The sequence below is a fragment of the Pelecanus crispus genome, chromosome 6, assembly GCF_030463565.1.
Source record: "Pelecanus crispus isolate bPelCri1 chromosome 6, bPelCri1.pri, whole genome shotgun sequence".
NCBI classification, from domain to species: Eukaryota; Metazoa; Chordata; class Aves; order Pelecaniformes; family Pelecanidae; genus Pelecanus; species Pelecanus crispus.
In genome coordinates this window covers 31,122,484-31,146,253 of record NC_134648.1, presented here as the reverse complement: position 1 = coordinate 31,146,253, position 23,770 = coordinate 31,122,484, and the positions used below count along the sequence as shown (strand labels likewise).

Below are 23,770 nucleotides of genomic sequence, written 5' to 3'. Positions count from 1 at the left end.
AGCTTAAGAGCAAAAGAGGAGTGATGGTTATGATTTCTAAAGATACTGGAACAAACATGCTTTCATAAAGTGGTAGGCAGGCTAATCACTAAGGAAAACTCGTTACAAAAAGACATTGAGTAGTAAATACAAGTGTGAATAAAACTAGTGCTACGCTAAGGAGGTATAGTTATACATAGTACACTAGATGATATAACCAGTAATAAACAGGATATATACAAAATATTTATTTCCCCCCCATTAAGTTTATAAAAAAAAAAATTGCTTATTCTTGACATTTCAACATATATTTGATAGGATACCAAATTCACCAAAACAATTCTTTGCTCAAAATTCTAGTTGAGATTACAACTACTAAATTACCTTTCCAGTACCATTCATAATAAATCCAGACAGCTTTTCTATGTATTTCTTAAAAGGAACAATAACAACAGCTTTTCAATCTAAGGTATTGAATGTGCCTCAACACTACTATAACCTCTTTTAAGCATTGTAGAGATGAAAAGCAGAAGACTTTTGTTAACATCTGCTATTTACCATAGAAAGGAACAAAACAAAGCATGTACAAAGCATCCAGTTGGCAATTTGTAAAGCCACTTTTCAGTTGTAACTTTTTAAAAATATGGTATTTTACAATTATATTATGCTGTAAGCTTCCAGTTTTCTGGAGAGCTTGCATATTTTTTCTTGCCTTGGACATTCCCTACTACTTCATAGGCATGCAGTTAGAAATGCTGAATAATTGCTGTAATGGTTGCTACAGAATTTAAGGATTGAGTTGGAGAACAGGGCAAACAGACATCTCTAACTCCTGTAATTTACCAGTGGAACATTTTGAAGCTTGCTGTCCAAAGCGTGCATTCTAGTGGGTAACAAATGTGTTCTGGTGGAGAAGTCTGTCCTAAGTTGCAGGGAGGCTTCTTGAGCATCTTTCTTCCACTTACATTTTCTCCTTTAACATCTTCAGTTAAATGAGTTAGTTAAATGAAAACATTATTAAGCAACGAGAGATAGTTCCAAGTTCCTAAACATTTAGAACTCTCATCTAGTCAGAGAAGTTGATTGCTAAAACATTACGCTTGATGCATTTTAAGGTCTCATTCAATGCTCTCTGGATTCCACTAGCTAACAGCAACCCAAACCATACACAGACAGCACAAATATTTACATGACAGGAACAGTATTTACAGTGATTTCTTAGGTATTTCTTATTCCTCCTCACCCACAGATAGTCCTCTACGTTTTCCGAGAGCCTGAGCCTTTTTCTTTTTTCTCTCTTGCTCATGTTTCTCACGCCTTTCTTCCCTGAAGGGGAAAAAGAAGAGAGACAGACCATATCAAGTTATATTAAAGGTAGAGACACAAGCAACCAAAGGAATGTGAAACTGACCAACACTTAACGTCTCTTTAACCAGTGTGCTGCGTTTGCCATGGGCAGAGAGAACAGTTTCATTTTGGACGGGATCCAAACATTCAGACTAATACTTCTACTTAGATGTATAGGTCTGACACAGAAGGTGACAGCATGTCAATATTCACACCTTCTTCCAAGGTGAAAGTAAATCTCCAGATGCTAGAATTGGTAGCTTTCATAGAATAAAAGTCGATCGGATTCAGAGCTGATTTCTTTGTTGGCCTTCCTGATACTAGACAGACTACTGGAAGCAAAAATTGCTTTAATATAAAAGTATTCTTTCCTGAACTGCGTATTTAAATCCTAAAAAGACAAAGTAAGTCATCATATTAAGTGACAGTATTCAAAAAAAAGTTAATCATGTACTAACCTTGTCTGGAGATGTGGCTGTTTGTAATCTTTCTTATGTGAAGAGATGTTGCTACCGACAGACTTATTTAGGACAGTATTTTCTTTAAATTCTCCCCAAGGTTTTAGTCGTCCTACAATTTAGGGGCAAAAAGAGAGACTACTGAATTACTAGTTTATTAATTGTGTGCTTAACATCTTACTGTGAATTTTATACTAGCTAGCCTCGGGGTTTTTTGCTGGTTGACTGTAAGATGAAATGCCTCTTCAGCTGTATTAACAGTTTCACCAGCTCATTCGCTACAAGTATTTTTTCTGTAAGTACTAACAGGTGACTGTACTTACAAGGTTACTCACCACACAAAGTTCAGCTTCTCACACAATAGTGCCCTTTTTAAAAAACAGACAAACAGCCTCATTTTGTAAAGGAATATCTCATATTTCCTATACATACATCTATTCAGTGGAATACAAGGATGTTTATTCTTATATTTATGGGCTTTTGGTCATAAAGACTTATTTTTCAGTAGGGAGGCTCTTAAAGCATATATTATGTAGAAATTTGACATCAGTCCACAGACTGCGTGGGAATCCACAAAGGAAGGGAGAGGGACAGGAAAAGAGACTGAAAACTTTGCCGTGTCATGGCTTGTATCAATGCCTCACTTCATGAGCAGTTGAGTATAAGGGGTGTGACCAATGCAAACTGCACAGGATCACAGTACCTTTATGTGGCTGATACCGAAGCGGCCTTGAGAGACTTGCTTTGAGGTCAAATGTCTTCTTTGTGCTTGTGGGTTCTGCAGAGTGAGCTGCAAACTTGAAGGGAGTGACAACTACAAAAGGCATGAAGATACCATACTTCATTATAGCAGCAAGAACATCACTGTACATAGCACCTTAGAAAGTGCCTGTGAAGATCACCTTACAACTACCAAGACCAAAGAGCCATTAAATGCTACCATCTGTTACCTCTAAAGACAGAATTGCACAAATACAGCTCACTTGAAATAAGGAGCTTTCAGGTCTGGAGAGAGCAAGGGTTGTAGAGTATTAGCCCTTTTGCTCCGATTGTGCTGTGCAATAGGCATATATAGCTCCATGTATTTTTCTAGTCCTTCAGAGCAAATAGTGTTCCCTAGTCTCTATGGTTATTTGGAACAAAATGGATTTTCACATTAGAAAAAAAAGAAGCATTCTTCAGAAGACACCAGCTTCTGAAAAGTTCCACTACTGATCTTTCCCCCTAAAACCAAAAAATCAGTATCGTCATACAGCAAGACAGGCAACTCTGGGTTCTTGACCTGTGCTAATGTACCTGTGATGCTAGGGTATCAACTGTTAGATAGCAGAGCTGTGCTGGTGCAGAGATCATTAGTAGTCAGAAGACTTTGTTTTCTTACAGAGCTTTAGTTCCTGAGTTAGTCAGGATTGCTGAGCCTGATAATAACAGGTTGTCCTAAAAACACAGCTAGAAGCCTGGTGCATGCCAATCCTGCAAGGAGAATGAGGTCTCTGAGAAGGCATCAGGAACTCCTCTCACCACAGACAGGAGCTCCCTGTACCTGTTGTATGAACCTTTTGCTACATAGAAATCATTCTAGACCTTCAGGGACTATCTCCTACATCCTGTATTAGGCTTTTCTGTAGGTAACTGGGTACCATATGTTTAAGTCTTAGCACCTAACCATTTTAGTCAAAGCACTGAAAACCAAAGGAAACAAAGAAACTACTGCAGTTTCTAAAGAATCAGTCATAAATTAGAGGAATGAAATTAAACCCTGGGTCTACATGACATTAGGTTATTTAAAAATGTATATAAATAAGACAAAGGTCATGATCTCAAAAAAGCCAAATATTTACTGTCCACTTTACCTTTTGATGCAGTCAGATCATTAGTTTTTGCATTTCCCTTGCTGTTTCTCCGACTTATTAGTTTGCAGCTCTTCTGGCTATCAGGTGTGCAGAGCTCCTCCAAGTATGGAGACATTCTGGATGGAGTCTTGGTAAGAGAGCGTTTATGCTCATTATCTTTTGTGGCTTCAGAGAACCTGAAAATTATTAGAAATATGAAGACAAAATTAGTCATCTACAAGGAATGTAAGCAATGTGACAATACAGAAGGTTCTGTGTTCTACCTTTCTTAGAGGTAGACAGTTACTAAGATGTTCACAGCTTATGCATAAACAACGTTAAAGATAACTTGAAAACTGCCAGCAAAGGTATGAGCTATCATCAATAGCAGTAAGTAATATCAGGAATTACAAAGAACTGACTTCCTTGTTATTTTGGAGAGCAAATATATTTGGATGCAAGAAGCTAGTAGATTTCTTCACCAACAGATATGATTTACTTCAGATTTGGATTCTGTAGTAAAACATTATAAACACTACATATAAATATTGTTAGTTTGAAAACTGAAATTAAGAAAAACTAAAAGCAAATTAACTAACAGAACTCTAGAACTCAAAGATCTACAAGAGGAAGAAGCTGGAAATTTTAGTCAAAACACACAAGTTACCTGCATACCAAGACACACATGTGCTGTATGTATGTGTGTATATACACACATTTTGAACTTGTGTGTATACATATATGTGTGTACGTATACATAAACACATGAAAGAAATTTCAAAGTCTTGCATGAAGTAATAGCCTTATCAAAAAGGTACTGAGAATAAGCTGAAAGCCTGCAAGATACGGAAAGACAGTGAGTAAATGTTGAAGAAAGCTATGTTTTGATGCCTAGCAAGTTTATGGATGAAGTGCAGCTTGCAAGATCCACCTCAGCACATCTTTGGACTAATGGAATGGAAGCCAATTCTAAAAGCATTGTTTTGGTTTACATATTGCTAAGAATCAAGTAGGGCTGCGGTGAAGACAATAGAGATCATCGAACCAGAGGCAGCATGAATATTGTTTTCATTTGTTGTTAGCTATTGAAATCAAAGATAGCACATTCAAAGTAGGAACAAAGCCAGTAAGATTATGAACTTGATTTTACAAACAATCTATAATCTTGACTTTTGAATAGCAAAAGAACTGCATGCAAAAACTACAAATCCCATAATTATTTATTAGGACTTGTCAATATTAGAAGTCACACTATCTGACTTAATAGTAACAACCCCCCCACCACCACTTTATTCAGGGACAAAAAAGTCCCAGCAGCTATAATCATTTCATGCAAAAGTTGAGAAGTGAAGATTATCAGAAAAATAGAAAGTAACACAACTGAGACCTGAGATTAACCAGATGTTGTTAGCAGGAGGAAAAGGATAAGGCTAAATTATAGAATATCTAAATCTGTGCTTCAGTCACTGTGGAAAGTTAAGTAAACTGGATAAAGTTGGAATTAGTACAATAGTTAGAAACCAACGAAGAAATAACAGAGACAAGGACTTTCACTGCAAAGAAAACTGGGCAAAAGAGCATTTATCAATGGAGTACCATATGGACTATCCTTTTGATTCCTTCTTTTAAAAGGTTTTTTTGTTCAAGACTTCAGAAAAACTAGTAATAAGCTAATAAAATTTACAGATAACAAAAGTTTAGGAAATATTAACATAATAGAGAATTAGATTACTGTGTAGGGATAATGAAGTGCATGTGGCTTTTTAAAAGAAAATGAGGTTTAATAGCATTGAGTATGAGCTCATTCATTTAGCAATTCATCATGACTTTCGGGTGTCAACTTGGTTCCTATCTGCTAGAAACGATCTGCTTATAGTAGTCAATCACAAGATGAGCCCCTGCTGTGACATGGAGGAGGGGGAGAAGGAAAAGAGAGCACCCAAAAAAACCCCCCAAATGACAACCAGCCGGGTTAGCTCAGTTGGTTAGAGTGTGGTGCTAATAACCCCAGGGTCACGGATTCAATCCCCGCTCACTGCAGGGGGGGGTTGGGCTAGATGATCTCTCAAGGTCCCTTCCAGTCCAAAGCATTCTATGATTCTATGAGTCCGCTGTGAGACTCACCTGTAATACTGCATACACTTCTGGTTAAGTAATCTCAAAGATAAATTAATTCAGATATAACACAGACTGTTAGGTTGCCTGACAAAATGGAAAACCTAACGCAGTAAGAGAAGAAAAACAATTTGTGCTCGGTTGGTTTAGCAAAATGAAAGCTGAAAGAGAGGCAAGATTCCTCTACCATCAGACATCAAAATGAAGAATCAAGCACAGTAAGGCTTAAACCAGCCATAAAGCTAGACTGAAAGTTAGTAATCAGAATTAGTCTCATGTAGTTCATGTTTGGAATAGATATAATGTAGTCAAATCACAGCCAGTGTTGATTATTTCATGTGTATCATACCAAATTGCTCACTGGTAGATTTGGTTTGTTCTTTTTACCTGACATTCATTTTGGTTGTTGAAAGGACAGAGGGATTAAACGAAGATTTCCTAGATAAAATACTCCTATTGGCAGCATTCAGAGAACTGCGTGGTGAGCGCCGGATGTTACTGGGAGTGCAGGTGGCGGAGAATCTGCCTCTTTCTGGATTTGGGCTGAATAAAAATGTTTTGCCAATGGTTTGTTTCTAGGGAAAAGCAAATCATGAGTTAGCACACTCCGGTAAAAATTTATCGGAAAAGCAGCTAAGAGGAAGGGAAAATACACAGTGAATCAGAAGTGTACAGTCTCTTCAGTTTTTCCCTTTTTTCTTTAAAAGCTATTTTAAACATAAGTAGTTTTATTATTATAAACTGATCTGAAAACACATACCTTAGAATTGTTATGTGGAGTGCCTTTTTCTGATGCTCTTAAGTGATTCGATTTTTTGGCCAGCACCTGCCAAAAGTAATTTGTCTTAAGTATACATCGATACCCTGTATGCCATTAGAAAAGGGAAACGTAGCATTCGGGAGTTTCAATGTTACTGTTTTGATATACCCATTGACATACTCATTTGGACATTCATTGACACATCACTGTCAGTTTTCTAAGGTCTGCCACACTCTGAAAGAGGCCCTATGAGCAGCTTTCACCCACGCAAGCATGAAATACAAAAACTGAGAATCGGCGCCACCGAGAACAACATATATTATGTATATTTTAAAGGAGAGTCATACACAGTCATTGGACAATTGTTCTTTAAGGCACAAAAAGAGGAACTTAATATTTAATTTCTGCTCTTTGAAAACTAACCCACCCCTTGGTTAAGTTCTGCAGCAATTCAAACAGTTGTAAGCAAAAGCTCCAGGAGATCCTTCACAAAAGTAATTGTGACATAATTATTTTTACTCAAAACTGACAAGTTACTTGTCGGTTCCTATAACCATTTATAGCCATACACTGTTAAATATATATAGTTATTTGTATATAACTTGTATAGTTTATATAACTAGTTATATAGGACTGCAGTTAAGTTTCACTGATCATAACGTTGCACTGCATGTACACACAACCAACGACTTGCTGCTCTAGAGAGACTCTACAGGACTTCTGCAAAGAGGCTCTGGAGATGGATGAATATGGGAACAATGGATATCTTCCTGTGTTATCACTTACCTTGACTTCGTTGAGAGAACTGCTGCAGTTTTCAATCATTTTTTTTTTCCTCTCAATGTAGTCAGCAATAGATTCCATTTTCTTGAAGTGAGCCTCATGCAACTTTTTAAAGTCTAAGAAGTTCCAAAAATAAGAAGAGTCACATATCTGATAAGCTCCTAAGGAAGTTTACTACTTAATAGAAGAATCTTGCAACACCTATCGTTACGGCCTCAAAAAAAGAAAAAACCATATCCTTCTAAATAAAGGCTGTGTACACACAGGTTCTACTTCACCAACTACATAGGCTGTTACCTGGTGCATGCTCTGGAGAATTATAGCATCATAGAATGGTTTGGGTTGGAAGGGACCTTTAAAGATTATCTAGTCCAACCCCCAAATTCTGCAGTTACAGAAAAAACCCAAATACTTCCAAATTCTAAACGAATTAATGTATTTTACGAGGTGAAGAAAATGAGTTAATGTGTAGTAATACAGTACAACAGTAGTATTTAGAAAGTGAAAACTAAACAAGCAGGAGTTACAGCATGTCTTCCTGCTCTTTGTTGTTTTGAAAATAATGAATGCAAGTATTAATATCCAAAAGACATCAAAGTGTTCCATAAACCAGTTTTATAACATACTTGCGAGTCATTTACTACTATGAATTTATGAGTTGGAAGATACACCTTAAAATGTAACCTTTGGGAACTTATTTTTGTTTGCTTCCTTTGTAAAGAGGATGTTCTCTTCTTCAAGCAGAAATAGAAATCTGGGTTGTAAAAAAACTGCAAGTCAAGTCTCCCTTCACACACAGACAATAATACATCCAGACAGTAGGTTATCTTACTTGGTGTAGTAGCTTTCATTCCTGTTTTCCCAGACCTAGATGCACGGCCTACATATAAAGGGATCTTCCCTCCTGCATGACAAGCATCACCTGGTACAGTAAGATTAGATGAAATCATTAGAACTCCTGGAAAATATTTTAATGTCATCACAACCTTTTTAAAAGTATTTGTTGCAAAAGACACCTTATCTCCTCAAAGTGGGTTTAGGTTTTGAGAAGTAAAAACATCAGCTGGAACAGATCTGTCCTAAGTCTCTCAAAAGCCTTTTAAATGGTATGTCAGTAACAGCATGGCTTGACAAACTACAAGCCCTGCGTGAATCTTACAGTCCTACTAGGTTATTTTCTTTTGACAGTAAAGTGTTTTACAGAGGAAGTTAACAAGAGAACTGTGCTCGTGGTAAGCAAGAACAACTTTAAATTCACAGGTCTTGATCTGTTTAATAAGCTAGTGTTTTTTAAATGTTGATAACAAAGAAGAAATAGCTTTTTGGCCAGCTTTTCTGCCACTGCCTTATACATATATACAGAGTCTAAGTCCTTTTTATCATCTCTGTTCTCAGGCATAGTATTAAGCTCATGTTCACATTTTAGTGATTAATTTTATTAAGAGAAAAAATCAGGTAAAAACTTCACATCGAGTTAAATATTTGCATATTGAAAGCAAACATTTGCTTTTCTATTAATTCACATCCCCTTTAAAGTAAACTTGGATGACCTCAATATATTGAAAGAAACCCTCACTGGAAGCAAGTAATGGAGGGTTGTTGAAAATAATTGTTGAAAAATCAGCTCTTCAACACTAAATGCAGATGTATTTCAGTCACACAGCTCTTGCTGTCTGAAATTACTGAAAAAAAGAAAGACAAAACAAAAAAACAGAAAGCAGTATGGATACTTATAATTACAGTTATAGGAAGAGACGAGTACTGTGCCAACTGTCAGGATGAATGCTGCCTCAACCAAAGCATCCTCTACCTATTCTATTGCTTCTTTTTTTAAAAGAACCTTAATTGAAAATCCTCATTTTCTAAATTGGTTTCAAAATTATAGGTGGCCTCCAATGAGAATGTCCCTGTCAATTCTACTGAACAGCAAGAATATCCATAGTACAGCTCAGGGACTACATACTCTTAGTCTAACAGGAGCAAACAATGGTATGTCTCTTATTTGACAGACCCACAATATCAATAAATTATCAAATTGGGCAAATTCATTCCTTCATGTCAGCTGTATGCACGAAGGTAGGGGACCAATGAATTCATATTTTCAGCGGCATCATGTTTGAAGGTCTAAAAAAGCCACCAGATAGAAAAATGGTCCACTGTAATACATTCAGATATTGTTAGGCAGTTTAAACAAATTATAAAGGATTCTGTCTGTATATCCTTTTGTACTAATTTTACTTCTGGGAAGAAAATGACAAAACCTTTTCATCTGTAGGAAACGAAAAATGAAGCATGAGGAAGGAAGCTCTCCCTTTCTTGCCACTTTTTAAAGGAGCCAAGTAGCATCTCTGGGAAATTCCAAAAGGCACTGATCCCAAGCGAGGTACAAGACTCAAATACACTCAGACCTTTGAGAACTCCTTCACTAAAAACATCAGGTCCAGAGTTCTGAAGTCAAAACCAGCATTATTCCTACACTGCAAAATTTGAGGATTTATGTTACAATGTTAAACAAACAAGTACACAAACGGGACAGATTTTTCCTGGTATCCCCAAATAAGGTACCGATCACCAGACATGCCACAAAAATCTTTGCAGACACAATAAAATAACCAAAAGGTGCATTTTAAGTAGTACAAATTACTAAACTTACTTTTTTTTTTAATTTTCTACTTACATTCATCTCCACTACTTTTAGTAGAAGTCTTCTCTGGTTGCTCTTTCTGACCAGTACCCATCCCTGGATTCTCAAAAGCTCTCTTCTTAGTTACTTGTTCCTCCTTTTGGAATACCTTCTGTCCCTTTTCAGGCTCACCCTGAGGCACTTCATTTTCTTTCATTTCAGAATGCTCCTGCAGTTTAAACATACTTCATTTGAACAGTTTGTTCCGACTGGATATAAAGAAAGGCTGTTGGTCGGAGAACAGTCAGTCAGTGTAACAGGTTGCCTGGAGAGGTTGCATAGCCTCCATCCTTAGATGTTTTCAATATCAGATTAGATAACGCCTTAAGCATTGTGGTCTAACCTCAGCTGACCCTGCTTTGATGGGGAGATTGAGCAAGAGACTTTCTGAAGTCCAACCTGAATTAACCCATGAAATACTTACACTGTTATTTCACAAACAGGTCTCTGTTAGAAAGCTTTTACCTGCACAGCTCTAACATTTTAGTGTAAAATTGCCTTTATTAACACACGTTAATCATTTGCAAGTAAAAATAAATTCACTAGCTATGTTACTTTTTACTGTTGTAGCTTTGGTAACTGTACAATTCTCTAACACTAACAGACTAATACTCCTCATCTTCTCGTTTCCCTCCTCTAAACCAGTAAAAGTCTTTCACACTGTTCTTAGTTCACCCACTACTTGCATGTTATCCTAGAGAAAAATTATTCTACCCCCATCACACCTTGAAACTTCCCTTCCCTCAGTCATACAACCCATGAATAAAGAACCCACTGAGAGGAGTGGGAATTAAAAAATTGCAAGGTTTAGGCAATCATCCAATTTCTGGGTTTTTTTCTATATAAAGAAACTGAAAACAGCCTTACTTTAGATAAATGCTGAAACTAGTCTAATATTCAGAATACTATGATGAACTAGTGAAAGTAGTCTTACATTCAGATAAAGTGTTTGGATTGTATATTTGCTAGAGGAATTTAATTTATTTCCTTGAAGTAACAACTAACAAGTAATCTCTGTCCATTATGGAATAGCATATAGTCAGTACAGAAGTACAGAAGACTGGTACCAGAACGTTTGCATATGAAATTCTTACATATACACACACATACACATATATAAAATATATACTACCTGCTAAATGGTGGTAGAATAAATCAAGTATGCTTAAATTATGCTTGGGGGAAAGGGGGTGGCCAGCACACAAAACTAAGCAATGGAAATCACCTCTTTCTCAGCAGGAAACCCTGTATTTTCTTCACTGGTATTAGTTTCCTCATTGGAATTCCTCTTTTTTCTGGTTATTTTCTTTTCATTACCACGTCGTTTTGTAATAAAACACACTGAATCCGGCATAATTTCCTCCTGATTGCTCCTTTCATCCGATTCAATGGAAGCAGATGCACTTTCAGAGTCCTGTAGCAGAAAAATACTATAATGTGGAACATATCTGACACAAATATAAATCAGATACTCCAAAGAGACAGTTTCAATTTTATTATTGGAAAAAGTATTGCACACAGAAGAAAAACAGTAGCGTGCCATTTAGTAGCATAATAATCAAGAAATTGGCAATATCTAGATTTCCCTAAACATCAAAGCTCTTTGTTTGAAGACTTTAAAAGGAAGTCCTACAGTTGGGGTTTTTTTATATAGCATTTTAATAAGATTATAAAAAACTAATACTTTATATTTGAAATCTGACTTGCATGATGCTGTGACCCTCCCAGATTTGTATGTTTCTGTGGAATACTCTTCACCAAAAAAAAAAAATCAGAGCCTCTTCCATGCTTGTTAAAATTAAAAATAAGCTGACAAGGATTACACCAGTTCCTCAAACCTTTAAAGAAGATTTTAAAGGAAGCGCTTAAAGAAGAGGTGTGTTTTAAAAAAAGCAGATCCCAATTTACTTTCTATCAAAAAAGTAAAAAAACATTGCCATACCCAACAAAATAATTCAGCTTACAGAAGAGAAAACTTTAAAAAAAAGTTAAGAAAACAATACATTAAGAGATGAATAAAGGAAACATCACAATTGTGTCACTTTCTTTATACTGTCAGTGTAACTAAATTGTAGTAGGTTCACAATGTTTTCCGATGAGCATCTGATCCATTTCATCTAGGCATGCAAAAGGACTGAAATATTTTTATATTCAGTACTGACTAGTGTCTGGAGCTAAACAGGCAAGAATTAAGATTTGTTCAACAAATTAAATGTCAGTGTTCACAGAGAATAGTTTTGTACTGATGCTGAAAAATAGATCGTTAATTTTGACAGCTGAAAGGAAATCAGCTTTGGGTCATATAGGAGGCCACTTCAAAGCTAATATTAGCACATCTGTTTCTATCAGTACATGAGTGCATTAAACTAAAGGCCCTGTTAAGAAAAAAGTACTTTCATTAAATTTCATATCATGGTAAAAAAACCTTCAGCACATGCCCCTGCTCTACTAGTTACAAAGTTAGATCTCTCTTCCTCGAAAAGAATGGCTGATTTATCATCACTTACCATATTTTCATATTCTGCTTTTGTTCCATGAAAGTGTTGCTTCAGTGCTTTCAACAATTTGTCTGCCTGGAGAGAAACCCAAACAACACATGAACCAAACATTGCATTAAGTCATCAAAGAACTGCATAAACCCAACTAGTGTACTATAAATTGATCCAACAAACAAGCAGAACATTTCCTGAAACCAACAGAATAAGGCATGCTTAGACCTCCATTCAAGTCAGTCAAATTAGACAAAGTGCTTAAGACCGCAGATAAATATGTAGCATATTCTCCACAGAGGCACAAAGACAAATTTCCCTGACTAGGTTTCTTCCGGTTTGTCCGTTTTCCAGAAAGTTTAACTGTTCAAGGATGAATGAGACTGACTGTTTTTAGCAGCACTGCCTAGCTGAACATGAATTAAAACTGTATCGAATTTCTGCAATAACTTTTATCTTGCCCATACTACATGCAAAGCATTCTTCTCATCCCTTGCATATATTCAACAGTAATAGCAATTAAATAGCGACAACAAAATTACATCATTGATATTTTAGGCTATGGAAGACTCTTAAATATCTAATTGGAAAGGTCAGCATAAAATCAAATCTGAACTAGATGTTTAAGAACAGAACAAGCCAGAACTAAAACCCCTAGCAGAGGTCTTAGTCCTGTCAGGACAAGGAGTTCCTTTGTCCACCTACGTCACGGATCTTCTTTCTTTTATGGCTTTATGCCTTGTCCCACTGGCAGTGCAGCAGCCTGACTGCTGCCGAGTGATTTACTGGCAGTGCCTGCCAGGAGAGGTCAGGCCACTGACATAAATCCGTAGCTCTAGGCAAATAGATGGGCGCATGCTTACATTTCTCGTTCTTAACCGTTATTGATAAACAAACACAGCACTCCCGTCCCTTAAGGCACCCTATTGTTATTATTCTTCCGATTCCTGGTCGTAAAAAACAACCCGCTGGCAGAGCTGCGGGCGGACCCCGTGGGGGGCAGCGTGGGGCAGCCTCGCGCCCCGCTTCTCCATGCCCCGGGAGAAACGGAGCCCCGCGTCCTCAGGTGTTTTTTGGGTTTGGGCTTGGTGGTTTGTTTTTTGGTTTTTTTTTTTTTTTTTTGAGTGTATGCTCGCCACGAAGCTGTATGGCCACAGCGCCTCGCGTTCCGGACAGGAACTAACAACCAGGACGCGTCTTTGTGGGTGAAGGGATGCTTCAGGTAGCGAAGCTACAGCGGGCCCGGGCTGCGTCCCTGCCAGCACCGCCGCCAGCCCCAGGAAGGGACGGGGACCGAAGGCTCCACCAGCGCGGTACCCAAAACGAGACGGGGCACGTTCCCCACACGACACCCGCTCCCCTCGGCTCCCGGCCGGCAGAGGGGGAGCCCCAGGGCCGGGACCGCTCTTCGGAGGGCGGGCGAGAGCCCAGAGCTTCGCCCGCTCGCCCGCCCCTCGCTCAGGCCCACGGCGCTGCTCCCTCCCAGCCACGGCAGCTGCCCCCGCCTCACCCGGAGGTTGGCCTTCAGGCCGGCAGCCTTCGCGATCCGCTGGAGCTCGACGTATTTCAGCGACTCCAGCTGCTGGAGCGAAGAGAGAGCCATCGGGACGCCAGGACACCGCCTTACCGGCGCCAACCGCCACACTTCGAATCTCGCGCTCAACTGACACCTCGCGCCCTGTCCCCGCCCACACCGTTCGAACTCGCCCGCCGCGCCAGGCCATTGGCCGGACGAGGCAAAGGGGTGGGCCTGAGAGGGGAGGGGGAGCACGGAAACAACCAATGGCGGCCCGGGCACTGAGACGCGCTTTTTTTCAAACGCGATAGGCGCTCCCGGCGACGGAAAGTCCTGCCCTCTCCTGCTTGATTGGGCGACGGAACGACTCGGTGCCACCCACTTCCCAATAGTCTTGGGCGACGAGGATTGATGCGTCTTCTGCCCAATGGCAACGCAGATCTGTGAAGACCGCTCCAATTGTGAGGCCGGGAAGGCGGGCACTGCGCTCGAACGTGGGGCGGGAGAAGATGGCGGTGCGGCGGCAGTTGCGGGAGCTCTTGCAAGATCCGCAGTTCAGCGGGTCCATCGTTGTAGAGCGGACGCCGTCCCCTACCGCTGCCTCATGGGTCTTGCGCTCTCCGCTTGCCTCGCCTCCCGCCTCCCCGCTGGCCGCGGGGGTGGCGTCGCCACCGCGGCAGCAGGGGCCGCTGCCGGAGGAGTGCGCCGTGTTCCATTGCCGCGGCTGCTGGGCGGTGCTGGGGGACTCGCTGCACCTGTGCGCGCAGGAGGAGCGGCGGCTCGGCGTCCTCGCCTGCTTCAGTGAGTGCCCGCCGGGCGGCCTCCGGGCGGGGGGGGCCCTGAGGCGGCGGGGGGGGGCCCTGAGGCGGCGGGGGGGGCCCTGAGGCGGCGGGGGGGGCCCTGAGGCGGCGGGGGGGGCCCTGAGGCGGCGGGGGGGGCCCTGAGGCGGCGGGGGGGGCGGGCCCGCCGCTGCCTGGGCCTGGGCCTGGGCCTGGGCCTGGGCCTGTCGGGGGCGGCCGGGCTGGGGTCGGTCCGGGGGTGTGGGTCTCGTTTTCAGCGGCTCTCCCTTCCTCCGCAGAAGTGACGAACGATGTGACCTGGGAGGATTCGCTCATGGTCGGCCTCGAGGGAGCTCTCCTGGGATGGTGCGTAGCTCGCCTAGTCCTTGCTTGTGGCACCGGCCCTGCCGGGAGCAGTCGCCACGGTCACTTGCGTGGGCAAACAGAGGCTTCTGCGAAGCTGGGAGCCAGGAGCTCCTCTGACTTGTGCGCTGGGGTGTCTTCGGGGCTCGGTAAACTCCGAGGTGCTTTTTGTACTCGCGCTTCACCATTTCGGATGGAGAAACCTTTTGTAGGTACGTGGCTTTCCTTTTTTTGTCAAAATCAAAAGTTAGGCTGCTCTAACCTGTGTTGGTGGAGGGGAACATTTGAGTGATGCGGTAAAAGACATCCTTGTCTTTAGGTCTCTTTCTTCCACTCCTTCCCTAAAAAGTCTCTTACCTAAATCCAAGCATCTCAGTTTGGGGGGGTTTTGTACTGAAAATTAATATCTGCTGCTCTATTCACAAGCCTACAGTTAGCAACAGGTTTGGTAACTCTGGGATTAGTCTGATGGGAAGGATGTAAATATCACCTGAGGACTTACAGAACTGGTAGTATGTTTAAAGGCTATTTTACAACTATAGTGGCTGGGAACTTTTTAAATATAAGACTTGCTTTTTTTTTTTTTTTTTTTGGCCTGTTTTTTTTTTTCCTTTCTCTGCATGAGGCAATAATCTGTTTTATCAGGAGGAAATTTCACATCTATGACCCTGGCACAGGCATTGTTTTACCAGTTAAATCATGTTCGAGTAGTATAGCTTAAACTACTCGGTGATAATAAGATACGTATTTTCTTCCTTAACTGCAACTTCACTTATTACAGAAATTATTTTTTGCACAGCATGCCCAATTCTTTTGTTCACATTCTCTTTGTAGGTATTATTTCTTTAAGGAGAAACCATTACTATGTCTCACTTCACTGCCCTGACAGAACTGAAGATTGTATGTCCTCTGACAAGCATGCAGTATCTATGGCTTCAGAGGATTCTGTTCAATAACATTTTTCCCTTTCTTCTTTAGTGCTTACAATGCATTATCCTGTCGCTCATGTGGCTTGATTGTGGGCTTCATTCTTTATTCTGCCTCCAGTGACCTGGCGTATCTCCGAGGCTGCTTCTCTTTCTTCAAGGACAGCATCCTCTGGTGAGTATACTGTATTCTTATGGTCAATGATTTCACGGGAATTTGTAAGTTATTACAACAGGGTGTACAAATCTACAGATAACAAAAGCAGCTTTACCTTTGACTGAGTGCATTGGCATGGGATTTTAATATCCTCTATGTTTAAACTGTTTGTGTTGGCATGACTCCATTGATTTGCCTTGCATTTCTTGAGTGTCCTCATGTAACGTCAAGGTTTAAGTTTAGCTGTTAGCAATACTGAAATCTTCAGTTCCAGATTTGCTTAGCTAATGTAAGGTATCAAAGTAGTTCCATGATAGATTGAGATATGATAGATTTGGGCTGCAAACTGTAAATTACTTAGAGCTGGTGATGAGAGGATCTTACGATTTCAAAGTAAAACCATTGTTACATTTTTAATATTTTCATAATGCATTGACTACTTTTGGCAATAACTTTGTATCTGCTTTAAAATCATCTTACATAATGTATCTAAATAATGAATGCAACTATGGGGTTTTTAACTGTTTTTCTTGGGTTTTTTTTCCCTTTCCCCTTTTGTTTTCCAGTTACCTCTTAAAAAAACAAATGATAATAGAAGCTTCTAAGGTGAATTTTCCTGCTGTGACCTTAAAGGAACAACTGCAGAAAGTAAGGTCGCTACATTAATTTGTATGGAAAATATTTTTTAAATGCTGGTATTTTCTGATATTAGGCCAAAAATATTGATACAATTACTTTTTCTTTAAGTGCATAAGATGGAGAAAATACTGACTTATAAAACAGTGACGGACTTAAATACCTGAGACATGCAAAACATATCCAGTTCTAGCTAATTTTTTGGCAGAAGTGTGTTATGCTTTTGTCGCTACACTTTGAAAAGAAAAAAAACAAGAATCAGTTAGACAGAATTTGCTCAAGTATTGCTACTTGTGTTGTCCCTAGAAGTGATAAGTCACTGTTGAAAAATTTAAAAAATAGCAATTTGTTAATTTGAAAGGGATTCTAGCACAGTTGTATTTATGGCTATGTAAGCTCAAAACAGCATGGCAGTATTTACTTGTAGTTTCAGAGACAACACTAGAACCTCCCTCCTTTTTTGGTGTTTAAATTGGATGTTATTTTCTCTAACTTGCTTACTGCTACCTGAGCAAATTGTCTGTCTCATAGCTCAAATAAAGTTAGTGTGTGTAGGAGACAGCCAGTGTATCCAGTATTTATGTGCTTACTTGTTTCTTACTTTTTTTAGTTTCCCTTCTAAGCATGGAAGTGGGTCTGTGACATTTCTTAAGCTTTGTCCTCTTTAAAGTCATCTTCCAGTGTCTTACCATAAGATCAGAGTGGTTTTATATGTCAAGTGAGGCTAAAATGCAAAAATCTTATCCAGGCAAGACTTTTTAAGTTGACGTTTTTCTGAAGTGAAAAAACGGTAGTACTTCATTGCAAACATAAATTATGTGACAGTGGAGTTTGTTTGTTGACTAGAACAAGTGCAAGAATCTGGTCTTTGCTTTTTGAGATGTAATTTTACTCTGGTGTGTTAGATCTGTTAACTTAAACCCCAGACCCTGGAAATGGCATTTTTGAGGGACTGTCCATGTGTGTTCCTAAGCTAATGATGAAACAATCTGTCCAGATATTGTCAAAGAAGGTCTCTGGCTGTGCAAAAACTTGTAATGAGTTAACTAGGAGAGACTGGATTGATCGTAGTAAGGCTCCACCAACTCTGTCTCCTTAAGTAGAGCACTTCCATACATCTCTGAAAGGGGTTATGCTGGCACACGTTCATCTGTCTCCTCTTTGTAGCGCAGGTCTCTGATTTGGGTGCCAGTTTTGGCTGTACTAGACATGCAGTGTAGAGATTAAAGCCCAGTATAATTTTCCATCTTGAAAGTCAGCTGCTCTTTAGCCACTGAACGTGGGGTGCAGATCATTCAAAGATCCAGCATTAGGACATTTTTTCTCTAGTTTTAATGCTCTTATTTCTGTTTTTTTCCTAGCTGAAAGAAAAGCTTGTGGAGGTCCATGCTCGCATGGAATTGCTGATGAAGAAGCTGGAGGAAGTGGAACAAAAGAATAACATAGCAGAAAGGCAAAGCTCTGCATCAGATGCAGTTGGCCTACTGCCAGGATATGCAATAGTCAGGGTCAACTAATAATATGTCATTTTCAAGAACTGCTGGAGCTGTTTCTGCATCACTGCTGAGTTTGTTCATTATGATGAAACAATGCACCAGAACAGGTTTGAGTGTTGATCTGTCACTTTATCTGTGTATAGAAAGAACCAATGCTTAAGTGCGTCCCTTCAGTCTAAGGGGAACACCTGAAAATCTGACATACTGAAGTTATGCTTGGAAAAATTAATAGCTCACCCATGCAGCACATCACTCTCTGGGACAGTATAACTATAACTTTGATTCTCTCTAATGACTTCAGGGGGAAAAACAGCCTTTGAAATACTAAAATCAGGTTTCTGGAACTGTACAAAATATACTAACAAGATGATATTTGAGAGGAGCTATTATAAATTGAATGTTCTTACAGAGATCTAAAGTTCTTGTCCTATCTTTTCATATAGTTGCAGTGTTCATAGCAGCTAGCTGTTGGTCAAGTGGCTCATTAGCTGCATCTGGTATGTGAGGCACTGCTAAATGGCCTCCTGATTAGTTCTTTTAGATTTGCTTGTGTGTGTAGCCTGCAAAAGGAGCAAGCTAGCATGTCATAGAAGCTGCACAGTGTGCTTAGCGCATGAATCTGGATGGCACAATGCTGGCTGGAGCACAAGGTTTTGGATTTCAAACTCAAGGGCAACCCATGTGCCTGCCAAGTCCTCTGGAAATGCAGCCCCATGGCTGCACAGGACTGAGTCAAGTTCTGGCAGCTCTGTGAAGGATAGGCTATGAGCAACTGCCTTTCACAGATTTGAGCCCTGCCTTTCTGGGACTGAAGCTGAGAAACCAAGGAACAGTCTTGTCATCTTCTCTTCTGCTCAGTCGTGGGAACACTGCTCTGCTGAAGTCGATGATCTGCCTGCCACCTTCCCTTGGCCAGTCAAGATGTTTCATAAAAAATACCTAATGGGTACTCATTGGGATCTCTCTGTTTTGAATGGGTTCTGCTTCTTTTCAAACACCTAGAAAGTAATTTGATGGAAAAGAAAGAACACTACTTACCCCTTGTTATTGGGACAGAGTCTCTTTATACCTTATTCTTGTTAGCTGGAAGATTAAGGGTCTTTTCCGCTTCTTTTTGCTGCCTAAAGGGCTGATGTTTTAAACCTTCCATAAAATTTAGCAGTTGTCTGTAGTAGTCAAGAGGATTCTATTAACTTAATTTCAGTGATGCAATTTGCCATTCCTGCACTTTTACTTCCATATATGATTGGCAGATTGCACTCCCTGTTGCTGCTGATGCCAGTACTCCCTGTATTTCATAGTCTTAATTGTTTTATTTGTAAAATAACTCTTGTATGGGCTTGGAGCAGAGGGGACGAAACTCACTGCAAGGCATCTCAGAGGCTTTAGGTGGGCAGATGGTACTTATACTACTACTTATGTTCACTGTGCTGCTTTTTGATTAAGAGTTCCCAGTTATCTCAGTTCATTCTGATTAAGCAATAACATAGAATATCAACAGCCATTCTGCAGGGAGAGGATAGGTGCTCTCTGTTAAATTCTAATACTGTATGCTATCTAAATTATTTTTATTGTTTATGTTTTACAGATTTGACAGGTGTAAGTGTAAAAATGCAGTGCTTTTCAATGACAGATAAATTCAGGGTATCAAAAGTAAATACCTGAAGTAAACGCAAGATTTCTTGCAAGATCTGTTTCATTGCCTGTAATGATAAATGTTATCGTCGCTAAAATGAGCTCTATCCTGAACCCTTAACTGGAAGGCTGTTCTTAACAGTTGTCCCTGTATATTCATGTAAAGTTTGGATTTGCTGTATTTGATTATTTCATTATGAAGAAGTTTTTAAAGTTGTGTTGTGCAGCGACTTCTGCATTATGTTTAAGGGCCTGTTGGTCTTTAACTGGGGTCTTGTGACTGACCTCATTTTGTGCAAGCATCTTGCCATCTTAGGTAAATGTTTTCCACTGTATAACTTCACCTTTGTGTTACTTTCTAAGTGACAGCCCTTTTGTTGTTGCATCAGTCTAAGAAACATGATTGATAATGGGACTGCTCACTTTTGCCCTTTCATTCTGGTTTCTCCATTGAGACTGTTTCTTGTTATGTACTTTACATCTGTAATGTGTATAATAGTGCTAAATTTTCTTGCTTCATTTAGTTGTGTCCACCCTTAAAAGGAAGAGAGAGTTGTTGGTTAATTTTTTTTATATTACCTTTACAGTTGTAAAGAAGAAACTTTTTAAGTTAAAGCTGAAATTCAGAAATATATATTGTGCAGATCACGTATAATGTGAGTCATAAGCCTACTTCTTTTCCTTAGATTATGTTTGCAAAAAAAAAAAACCCATCAGTTTATCTTGCTTGGGTCCTGGTTCATTATCATAGAATCAGAATGCTTTGGGGTGGAAGGGACCTTTAGAGGTCATCTCGCCCAACCCCCCTGCAGTGGGCAGGGACATCTCTAACTAGATCAGGTTGCTCAGAGCCCCATCCAACCTGACCTTGAATGTTTCTAGGGATGGGGCCTCACTACCTCTCTGGGCAACCTGTTCCAGTGCTTCACCACCCTTCACTGTAAAACATTTCTTCCTTATAGCCAGTCTAAAACTATCCTCCTTTAGTTTAAAACCATTACTTCTTGTCCTGTCACAACAGGCCTTGCTAAAAAGGTTGTCCCCATCCTTCCTACAGGCCCCCTTTAAGTACTGAAAGGCCACAATAAGGTCTCCCTGCAGCCTTCTCCAGGCTGAACAACCCCAACTCCTGTTCTCGTAGGAGAGGTGCTCCAGCCCTCTGATCATTTTTGTGGCCCTCCTCTGGACCTGCTCCAACAGGTCCAGGTCCTTCTTGTGCTGAGGGCCCCAGAGCTGGATGCAGGTACTCCAGGTGAGGTCTCACCAGAGTAGAGGGGCAGAATCACCTCCCTTGACCTGCTGGCCACGCTTCTTTTCATGCAGCCCAGGATTCGGTTGGCCTTTTGGGCTGCAAGCGCACATTGCCGGCTCGTGTCCAGCTTTTCACCCACCAGTACCCCCAAGTCCTTCTCTGCAGGGCTGCTCTCAATCTCTTCATCCCCCAGCCTATATTGATATCAGGGGTTGCCCCATCCCAGGTGCAGGACCTTGCACTTGGCCTTGTTGAACCTCATGAGGTTCACACAGGCCCACCTCTCCAGCTTGTCCAGGTCCCTTTGGATGACATCTCCTCCTTCTGGCATGTCAACTGCACCATTCAGCTTGGTGTCATCTGCAAACTTGCTGAGGGTGCACTCGATCCCACTGTCTATGTCATTGATGAAGATGTTAAATGGCACTGGTCCCAGTACAGACCCCTGAGGGACTCCACTTGTCACTGGTCTCCATTTGGGCATCAAGCTGTTGACCACTACCCTCTGGATGTGACCATCCAGCCAATTCCTTATCCAGCAAACAGTCCACCCATCAAACTCATATCTCCCCCATTTAGAGAGAAGGATGTTGTGGGGGACTGTGTCAAAGGCTTTACAGAAGTCCAGATGGATGACATCCGTTGCTTTTCCCTCGTCCACTGATGCAGTCACTCCTTCATAGAAAGCCACTAGGTTGGTCAGGCAGGACTTGCCTTTGGTGAATCTGTGCTGGCTGTCTCGAATCACCTCCCTGTTCTCCATGTGCTTGAGCATAGCTTCTAGGAGGGTCTGTTCCATGACCTTCCCAGGCACAGAGGTGAGGCTGACAGGTTGGTAGTTCCCAGGGCCCTTCTTTCTTCCCTTTTTAAAAATGGGCACAACATTCCGCTTCTTCCAGTCAACAGGGAATTCACCTGACTGCCATGACTTTTCAAATACTATGGAGAGTGGCTTGGCAACCACATCAGCCAATTCCCTCAGGACTCTGGGATGCATCTCATCAGGTCCCATAGACTTGTGTACATTCAGGTTCCTCAGGTGGTCTCAAACCTGATCTTCCTCTTCCCTTACAGTGGGAGGGGCTTTATCCCCTGGTCCCTATCTTGCTGGACATCGACTCGGGAGGGGCGAGGAGAGAGTTTGCTGGTGAAGACTGAGGCAGAAAAGTTGTTGAGTATCTCCGCCTTCTCCTTGTCTGTTGATACTGGGTTGGCATTCTTGTTCGGGGGGGGGGGGGGGGGCGCGTGGGGGGAGGTGGTGGTGTAGGCTTTCTTTAATCCTTTTCTGGTTGACATACCTGTAGAAGCCCTTCTTTTTATTCTTTACGTCCCTTGCCAAATTCAGCTCCAGCCGTGCCTTGGCCTTCCTGAACCCCTTCCTACACAACCAGGCAGCTTCCCTGTACTCTTCCCAGGATACCTGTCCCTGCTTCCACTGCCTGTGCAGTTCCCCCTTGCTCTTTAGTTTGGCCAGCATGTCTTGACGCAGCCATGATGGTCTCTTCCCTTCTTTGCCTGATTTCTTACACCTGGGGACTGGGAGCTCTTGCACTCTATGGAAGGTGTCCTTAAAGATCTGCCAGCTCTGTTCTGTTCCCCTGCCCCTGAGGACCGTTTCCCGGGGGGTCTTTCTGATTAACTCCCTGAAGAGCTGGAATTTTGCTTTTCTAAAATTTAGGGTCCTGACTGTACTCCTCACTTTTCCCATGTCCCTCAGGAGTGTGAACTCCACCAATGCGTGATCACTGCAGCCCAGGCTGCCTCCAGTCTTGACATCACCAATGAGCTCACTTGCATTGGTGACCATCAGGTCCAGTATTGCATCCCCTCAGGTAGGGGTGTCTATTACCTGGCTTAGGAAGTTATCCTCAATACATTCGAGGAATCTCCTGGATTGCCTACAGCTTGCCATGTTGCTTTTCCAGCAAATGTCAGGGTGGTTGAAGTCCCCCAGTAGGATGAGAGTCTGCAAGTGTGTCCTGGCTTTGGCTGGGATAGAGTTGGTTTTCTTCATAGTAGCAGGCATAGTGCTGTGGTTTGGATTTAGTAGGAGAAGAATGGTGATAACACGCTGATGTTTTAGTTGTTGCTAAGTACTGCTTATGCTAGTCAAGGACTTTTCAGCTTCCCATGCTCTGCCAGGTGCACAAGAAGCTGGGAGGGGGCACAGCCAGAATAGTTGATCCAAACTGCCCAAAGGGCTATTCCATACCATGTGATGTCATGCTCAGTATATAAACTGGGGGGGGGGTTGGCCGGGGAGCGGCGATCGCTGCTCGGGAGCTGTCTGGGTATCAGTCGGTGGGTGGTGAGCAATTACATTATGCATCACTTGCTTTGTATATTGTTATTATTATTATCATTATTATATTATTATTATTATCATTACTATTTTACTTTATTTCAATTATTAAACTGCTCTTATCTCAACCCAGGAGTGTTTCTGACTCTTACTCCTCCAATTCTCTCCCCCATCCCATCAGGGTAGGGGGAGTGAGCGAGCGGCTGCGTGGTGCTTAGTTGCTGGCTGGGGCTAAACCACGACAAGTGTGACGCCTCCTGGA

General features: G+C 41.3%; 2 protein-coding genes across 2 annotated transcripts; one reads left to right on the top strand and one right to left on the bottom strand.

Annotated features, from left to right (window-relative positions):
• Positions 1 to 1,208: 1,208 nt before the first annotated feature.
• Positions 1,209 to 14,049, bottom strand: NUSAP1 (nucleolar and spindle associated protein 1). Its single transcript, XM_075713023.1, has 12 exons — positions 13,957 to 14,049; positions 12,465 to 12,530; positions 11,183 to 11,371; positions 9,952 to 10,126; positions 8,107 to 8,196; positions 7,278 to 7,390; positions 6,492 to 6,557; positions 6,119 to 6,306; positions 3,638 to 3,813; positions 2,488 to 2,598; positions 1,785 to 1,896; positions 1,209 to 1,305 (listed from the first exon to the last, which is right to left on the bottom strand). Exons 1-12 carry the CDS (start codon positions 14,047 to 14,049, stop codon positions 1,209 to 1,211), a joined length of 1,476 nt encoding a protein of 491 aa, XP_075569138.1.
• Positions 14,050 to 14,456: 407 nt separating this feature from the next.
• OIP5 (Opa interacting protein 5) lies at positions 14,457 to 18,326 on the top strand. Its single transcript, XM_075713022.1, is given in 6 exon segments — positions 14,457 to 14,763; positions 15,041 to 15,107; positions 16,083 to 16,205; positions 16,754 to 16,835; positions 18,185 to 18,274; positions 18,276 to 18,326. Coding segments are annotated over 6 exon segments (705 nt in total). The 5' UTR covers positions 14,457 to 14,471.
• The last annotated feature ends 5,444 nt before the right edge of the window (positions 18,327 to 23,770 follow it).

Bases quoted from the DNA above. Each gene is read 5' to 3' on its own strand.
- NUSAP1 (XM_075713023.1), bottom strand. From the start codon at position 14,049: ATGGCTCTCTCTTCGCTCCAGCAGCTGGAGTCGCTGAAATACGTCGAG. The intron at 1,897-2,487 runs GTACTGTGATCC...CCTAAATTGTAG, and splicing joins TCGGTATCAGCCACATAAAG to GACGACTAAAACCTTGGGGA. The intron at 1,306-1,784 runs GTTAGTACATGA...TTTCCCCTTCAG, and splicing joins CAGCCACATCTCCAGACAAG to GGAAGAAAGGCGTGAGAAAC.